The sequence below is a fragment of the Gavia stellata genome, chromosome 11 (genome assembly GCF_030936135.1).
Source record: "Gavia stellata isolate bGavSte3 chromosome 11, bGavSte3.hap2, whole genome shotgun sequence".
Lineage (NCBI taxonomy): Eukaryota > Metazoa > Chordata > Aves > Gaviiformes > Gaviidae > Gavia > Gavia stellata.
In genome coordinates this window covers 10,210,805-10,218,684 of record NC_082604.1, presented here as the reverse complement: position 1 = coordinate 10,218,684, position 7,880 = coordinate 10,210,805, and the positions used below count along the sequence as shown (strand labels likewise).

At 43.2% G+C, this 7,880-nt stretch overlaps 1 protein-coding gene across 1 annotated transcript; it reads right to left on the bottom strand.

Annotated features, from left to right (window-relative positions):
* Window positions 1-4,731: 4,731 nt before the first annotated feature.
* KCNE4 (potassium voltage-gated channel subfamily E regulatory subunit 4) lies at window positions 4,732-5,223 on the bottom strand. Its single transcript, XM_009809072.1, has one exon. It carries the CDS (start codon window positions 5,221-5,223, stop codon window positions 4,732-4,734), a length of 492 nt encoding a protein of 163 aa, XP_009807374.1.
* Between the last annotated feature and the right edge of the window lie 2,657 nt (window positions 5,224-7,880).

The following is a 7,880-nucleotide window of genomic DNA, read 5'->3' as shown; positions in this document are numbered from 1 at the left end:
AGAGTGTGGTCCAGCTTTGGCACAATTGCATCTGGTGCAACCAACTATGCTCTCCAGCACCCCACTGTGAGCATCTCTGAGAATGCTCATCTATCACATGGTGGGGACTCCTTCCATCTTTGCAAGGTCTTGAAATTTTTAGTTTAAAATTAAAGGCAGGTGGTTTAATCTTCTCTTGGTTGAAATGGCTGTGATAAAAGTGCCTGATAGTCTGCGTTGGGGACCTGTGTGCTCCTCATCCTTGAGCAGTACACCTATCCTTATCCAACATCTTGCCCTGAGGACTTAGAAATAGAAATTACTTGTTATAGTTTATCCATTTACTTCCTTTCCAAGCCTGTGAGAATTGATTTGATTGTTTGGTTAGGTGTGAGTGCATGTCTGAGCAAGGGACAGATCCAGGGGAACCCACTGTGAGAGGGCCAAGCTGGAGGGAGAAGTTTGGCAATCAGTTGTGACACATGAGGCTCCTGGCCTTACTTACCACGATCTGTGACCGGTGCTCCAGCTATGGGAAAGTGGAATCTCTCATATTGGTTAACCTTCCCTCCCCTGGTTAACTTTTTCCCTGGTCCAGAGCACAGCAGTCCTGGGAGAGCCTGGGAGATCCTGTGCCTGGGGAAGAGACAGGTTCTTCATTTCCACTTCAATTATTCAGCAGGTTCAGTCTGTTGAATGAGTAACCTCACAGGTGCATCTGTGTGCCATCCACTGGTAGGATTTAGGATTGTAAATCAGCCAGCTATTATCACAGATCCCAATGCGGTAACTTGAGATCTGGCACTTATATTTACAGTAGGTCCTGGAGCCAGACCATGTACACATGCCACATGAGGCCGTCTTCTCCTGTTCTATCAAAGTTGGTACGCATTAACTCTTCCAGCAAACATTATGAGGTATAGCACTGCCAAGAAATGGGAGCCTAATTGCTGTGTTCTTCTAAGAAAGAATGCATTTGTAAAAATAAAATCATCTCCATTCAGTCAAATTGCAATCAATTATCATTGCCCTCAAGCCAAGATCTATTAGCTGTGAATCTGATTTAACTCAGTTACTGAAGCACACTGGAAATGTCTGTCATTTTTGGGAAAAAAAAGTTATGATTGCTTTTTTTTCTCTAGTAGTCAAAAGGATTTTGAAACAAGCTTGATGGGGGCAATTTTCTTCCTTGCAGCTGTAGCTTTTCAAGGCTAACAACACTTCTTTTATTTTGGAACAATAGCTACGTGGTAGTCTTGGGTCACCGGCCTGTCTTCAAAGCATCATTGCATTCAGTTGCACATCCAATTAACTTCTATAGCTAAAATACATTTTTGTTTCTTTTTTTTTCCCCTGGCGCCATCAAAATACTAATTTGGACAAAGACAAATGCCGTACGACAAAGACAAATACATACCAAACTAGCATGCATACTTTCTTGAACGCCATGGGCCAAGGATAGCTCAGTGACAGCCTGCAAGAAGGTGGCCACATTTTCGTGCTTACTAGCTCCCTTCAGTGTAAATAGATCTCAAAGCATACAGTGTTTCCCTTTATAGCAGCTCAATTTAACGCAAGAAACTGCTGGAATAAGCTAGCTTTTTGATCCACAAAGCAGAGCTGTAATTTACATTTTGTTCTGTTTTTCCTTCTTATCACCAGTACTGTCAGAAGTCTCTTGATTCATTATTGTGGCAATGGAAACACTGAAACACTGAGACAGCGGCATGGGTAAATGTGCAAGATGCAACATTACTGACCCACTATTCCAGGACACTGCGGGTGTCCCAGGAGATTACATAGCTGGAGGGAAATGCAGTCCTGCTGATGGGTAGCTTTAGGTCCACAGAAGCTTGTGAACAGGCCCCAGAATTATTTAATAGGGAGTGAGTGAAGAGAGCAGAGCACAGGGGAACAGGTTTTGTGGGAAAGCAAGCAGATAATAACTTTATAGCAACGTAATTTTTGAAACAACCTCAAATTACCCCATGCAAGTAGGTCTCCGCCAGTGCCTGTGACCTGTACATACTGTCACAGCTCGAAGGAGATATGGAAGTGCAAAGTTGCCTCTAAACGCTTCTGCCCTGCATTGGGAGCCAGCATCCCAAAACCTCCCCTATCCCCAATGCTGGAAACGACAGAGCAGCAACAAGACCCAGGGTCAAAGCTTGTGACCAAGCAAGCTACGTACCATGGCCACGTACTGGAAATCCAGTGGGAACAGAGACCTGTGTCAGATACGTGCCCGTAACCTCAACCCTCGCCCACCCAATTTGCTACAACGCAAATTTAAAACCAAAACTCAAAATGCAGACTTTTCAAGAGGCTGAATAAGTGACAAAAAAGTTTTCACAGCAGCTTGTCAGTTTTGCCAGCCTCTTCAATGGCTCGCCAGCACCCCAGCTCTTTGCAGGAGGACTCTGGGTATCCCTGCGGCCCTGCCCGCACATGGGCAGGAGCTGAACGCGAGCAAGTTGCCCAGTGGCCCGCAAGGCCAGTACGGACCCAAGACAGATCTGGAGCGCCTGGCTCAGCCCTGCAGTCAGCCCGCAACGCTGCAGTACTGTCAAACACAAGGAATCATTTCAAAAAGAGACTAAGAAAAGGATCCTGTAGAAATTTTGCACAGTCCCGTTACTGGAAATCTATTTGACGTAGTGAACAGACATGGAAACTTTTCCAGGAAACGTGTTTCTTTATTTAAATAAAAATTAGTGCCAGTAGAAACAATAAACTTTAAATACATGAGACAATTATATACAACTCAATGTTAGGAATTATATACATCAGTTTTTTACAGATACAAATACATTTATACCAAAAGTAAAAGGACGAAGAAGAAAGCAATGGAAAATGTGACAACTCGCGCATGTCAGTCTCATTTGGAAAGTTTCAGGATTCAAGTGATTCCAGGCAAAGTGCCAAACTTAATTTGGCTTCTTTCAAACTTAAAACAGCCCCTTTTGGAGTATATCTACCAAAAAGCTTTATATGGTCTGATCCAAAGTTCACTGAAGTCGATGGAAAAACTCCCACTGCCTTCAGTCTGAACTGAATCAGGCCCTTTCTGAGCACAATGGAGCCTTTGTTCTGCTGTGTTTAGAGAGAGACAGTGATACCTCTGCAGGCTACATCATGTTGTATTAACCCTCCAAGCCAAAAACAGAGCTCTCCCTTCTAAATGGCAGAAGTACAGCAGACTCTTGCCTCAGTTAATTTCTGCTGTTCAGCGTTCATATTTTTCAAGCTGTCTCTCAAGCTCTAATGCCAGTGGATAAATCACAGAGCTATTTTAGCGCAGGAAATATGTGGAGACATTTTGCAAACATTTTGCTGTGCAATGCTTTAGATTCAGGCTCTTTAGCCCTCACGGTTCAGAACTAATCCAAACATTGTAATAAGTTATTATAAAATACAAGATATGATTGAAATAATCATACATTGCTACATTATTAATATTACTCCTTTTAACAGTGCAATAATTTAGTAACTAATTTCATGAGCATTTGAAAAAATCACAGTACCATTAGAGGGGGAAGTTTGTGGTGGTTTTAAAAACTAGTTACTAATGACTTTATAGAAATGCATGTGTCACATGCGAGCTATTAAAAAAAAAAAAAAGGATGTAATGCAATGCTTATCTACACTGTCTTAAATAGAGCAGAAAGGCCAGATTCTTTAATGATGTAAATGTGTACAGTTTTACTGACCTCAAATGGAGAATTTAAGTCCAACAGAGAAGCACAAAATCTTGTGCATGCCCCCTGAAGTCAGGAGGACTCAGCTGATGACTTCAGTGGGGCCAGGATTTCACCCTTGCTAGGTTAAATTCTATTCTGAATTCCACCTATTTTTCAAGGGGGCGTAACAGAGCAGCATTTGTTCAAGCCTTTCTACGTCTTACACCTTGTAACAAAGATCTTTTAATGTCTTTTTTAAACTTACAGATCTTTGCCTTTAGTTATCAAATGTACATGTCTTTAAAAAATACAAAAGCAAAAAACAAAACCACTTTTCCTACTAGTAACTCAGTCAAAGGCTGGATTGCAGCAGAACTTAGTGAACCTGACCTAGCCAGTACAGGTACAACTTGAGCAAAGATAGATACAGTGGCATGGATCCGAACCCGGGCTTTACAAACCTCCTAGAAATTTGGTGCCTCCTTTTTTTTTTTTTTCTTTTTCTTTCATTCTTTCTGCGCCTAAAGTCAGTCTCCAGCCAAGCTGCAACCTCCCTTCAACTACAGCATCAATAAATTTTCAGCTTTTGAGGCCTCATTGAGCAAATCTGCCGTAGGCTGTGGTTTGTAGTAAGAAAAACACAGTATAAGTACTTCTAGTCTATCACAGTTTTGCGTGAAGGAGCATTACCCGTCGTCTTTAACAACCAGGCACTTGTGTTAGGGTAACTTCTCTAAACATTTCCCAGATATTTGCAGAATTCTGAAATATGCGGAGACATGCCAGTAATAGTTACCCCGTTAGAAAATATATACATATTCTCCTTGCTCTTAGCTCTTATGGTAAGAAATAATAATGGAAAAAATAAAATTAAGCATCCCAATTATGTGCAAGTTACACTTTGGTGTTGGGTACCTCTTCTTCCTTGTCCCGCCAGCTCTCAGGAACACCTCGGGCCGGGGGGCACAGATACCTGTTGAGAGTTCATTGGAGAGCAGGAAAGTAGAACCACAAGTTCTTAGTGGGAGCTCCACTCACGCTTTGGCAGCTGATCAAGGGAGCCCTGCAAGTGCTAGGAGTTCTTGTGGATGTTTTCCGCAGATCCCTCGCTGCTCTCATTGAGGAGCGTTTCTGACACTTCCACCAGTTCAGCATCCAGCACTTCCTCCTGGATGGTGAAGTGCACATCTGGGGAGGAGGATTCGGAGCTCACACTGCTGCCTTCCATCGAGCAGATGGCACAGGACAGGGACGGCACCATGCTCTCCTGCAGCATGTTCAGCATCATGGGGATCTGGACAGATTTCAGCCCCGATATGGTTGGTAGAGGCTTCACAGCTTCCCCCCATTCTCTCTCCTCATCTTTGTAGAGCAGAAGCAAATTGGACGACTTCTCTTTTCTTTTGGATTTCATATAGCCCAGCATTATCCCTATCAGGAAGATCCCGTAGAAAGACATGACGATCAGAATGTAAAAATACTCATTGCTGTTGTTCTTCTCCATGTTGCGGGATTCAGCATCAAGCATGGCTTGGGTCATGTTTCCATGGTCCATTTTCAGCATGGAAAGTGTTTTACCACAGCTAAAGCCTGGAGGAGAATGTGTATGTATATGTAAGATCAAACTTCAGATCAAAGATGTAAATGAAACATCTGAAAAAAGATACCCCCAAACTATTCCTTGCTACTTGTAATTTGTAAGCTTGCAGGACACACTTGATTGAAGCTTGCAGTCTATCATACCTCTGCATTAATATTGTAACTGAATGAACTGTTATTCAGATACAGAAAACATTAGAGGAAAGAAAATACATAGTGTTAAATCATGTTGAGTTCTATGCTGAATTATAAACCCCCCCCATCCACATGATTAAAGAATGAAAACTATATAGAAATACTCTGCTAGGCACTTAAACATAATTTTGTGCTACTTGGCCATGTTTCGATGGGGGGGGGGAAGTTAGATATATTATTTTATTCAATGGTGCAGGAAAAAAAATCAAAAAGCAACTTACGTCGGTATGCAAATAATTCCTCCTTTTGCAAAGCTCAAGAGACCTTTCCTCTACCAAATGCCGGGTGTTCTGAAAAGTTTCCTCTGCTGCAGTTGGAATAAATAGCTCTCAAGAAATGTTTCATCACGTGTTTTAGAGGCACAGTTTATAATAGTTTTGTGTTGGAGTCAACAGATGAACTTGAAGGATTGCAGTTCAACCCACTGAACTCTTAACAGCTGTGAAAAGAAAAAGAGTTGGGAATTCAGATTTTACTCTTTCCTAACCGGTTCAGCACTGGCTCTTTCAGCTTGTGAATCTGTTCCCTTCACTGCCATCCCAGTTGCTAAATCTGACCTGTTACCCTGAGAGCTGTTGTGCAGAATGGAAAACCTGCAAACGATTATTCTGTGTCTGTCATAAAATATAGAAAAATATACATGTGAATTTTATAGTAGATGCTATCAAGTTATTTATATGCCTGCTATACATCGTTTTCCCTGAAGAGATGGGGGAGAAAACAGGTTATTTTCTTTGGCTGGGAGTAGTGACAAAGCTTTACAAAGTGTGTGCAAAACAAAGTGGTGACTTTCAACTCATGCTGCAGCTCCACTTTGCCACAAGATGTGGAGCTCTGGAGAACTGGGCCCTGGGTCTCAGGTGAGTTTTGGATGGAGGGGTGCTGATGCCACCTAACTTCAGCCATCAAAGCAGCAACTATGGGATGTTGGTTCCCTACATAATCAGTGGAAAGGTAGAGACTCCTCCAGGGGCAACTTGGAGCTCCTGAAATTCGCAGCCCCCTTCCGCCACTGTTTGTAGAAACAGACAGGAGTTACATGGTCTGCATGCTGTTTATACATGGACCAGGACCACTGAGTTAATGCAGATTTTAGTAGGAAGGGATGTTAACAACTTCTGGGCAGAGGGATGCTCTCTGAGTGACTGCTGGAGGCTGTTGCAGCTGGCTGCTGGGCTGAGCAGGACACCTCCCAGACCGCTGGGGAGGGCAGAGTTAGGATGCAGGCTGGGTTGCGGGGCCCGCAGAGTTCCCAGTCATCAGCTCAGTGGTACAGGAGGCTCTGAGACACGTTTTCAACACGTAAGCAACAGTACAGGCCATGGGAAGAAGGAGGCCCAGCTTGCACCTTGGGGATTTCACTTCCTTATCCTCTCCATCCCCGTTCTTCACACACAAAGCCCAATTAGTCAGGCCCCACATATGTGATGTGAATGTCACCCCTTCTGCAAAGCTTCAAGGATGTTTATGTAACAGGACACTCCACTTCCAGAAAGTAGTCGACTGGTGCTGGAGTTTCCCAACGGTAGGTCCGGGGTTTTTTTTCCCCTGCAGTCACTTGTGGATTCTTTGCATAGACGGCAAATTCTTTTCCAAACTCTGCCCTCACAAACCCTCTGAGGTAAAGGCAGATAGGATTAACTTCTCTTCACATGTAGGAAAAAGCAAGAGAGAGGAGTTAAGCAACTTTAAATGAAGTGAAGAATTCAAGAAAAGACAGAATTGTATCTGCGTTTGGAACCAGCATTTTCCATCATTTCTCTGAACGACTCCACAAAGAAAAGAAGAAAAATTACATTAGCCAGATTCCCTTCCCTGCCCCTTAAAATAGAGGATCCACCCTTTAGGATGTTCTTTTTATCTCCTTGCGCATTCCCATGCGATAGCTCAGGAGCTGTTGATGTTGGACTAACATCTACTGGGATTTCATCCGACAAAATCTGTCTGCAGCACCAGCTTGCCAAGTCTGGATTCTTCTTCCCTGTTCCCGACAAATTACTGAGCAGGCAGCAAGAGCATATTAACTGGTAGGCTAAAGCATAACCCAGAGCAAGTCTCTGGATTTTCTAGCTAACTATGGGGAATTTTTATTTCACCTCTTTCTCAGCTCCCTGTGATATTTGGTCCCCCATTCAGCTCCAGAGATTTGGAATTTGAAAAATTAAAGGCAATGTGTCAGGTTTCACCAACGCCCTTTTATGCAGGACTTTCACAGAACAGTGAGGAAATGCCCAGCATTGTTGGGTCTACAAAAATTGGTTCAGTACAAGGAGAAATCCTTTCTCTGTGCCCATGACACCCTAGGAAACCAGCTCTGAAGCTGCTTGATCCCGGGAACCAGAAGACCTAAAGCTAAAGCCTGTCCTGCTGCCTCCTGTTGTCAGTGCTATGTACATGTCATCACCCACCTCAACACAAAGAGCACCA

Excerpts from the sequence above, each read along its gene's own strand:
- KCNE4 (XM_009809072.1), bottom strand. The coding sequence starts at position 5,223 with ATGCTGAAAATGGACCATGGAAACATGACCCAAGCCATGCTTGATGCT.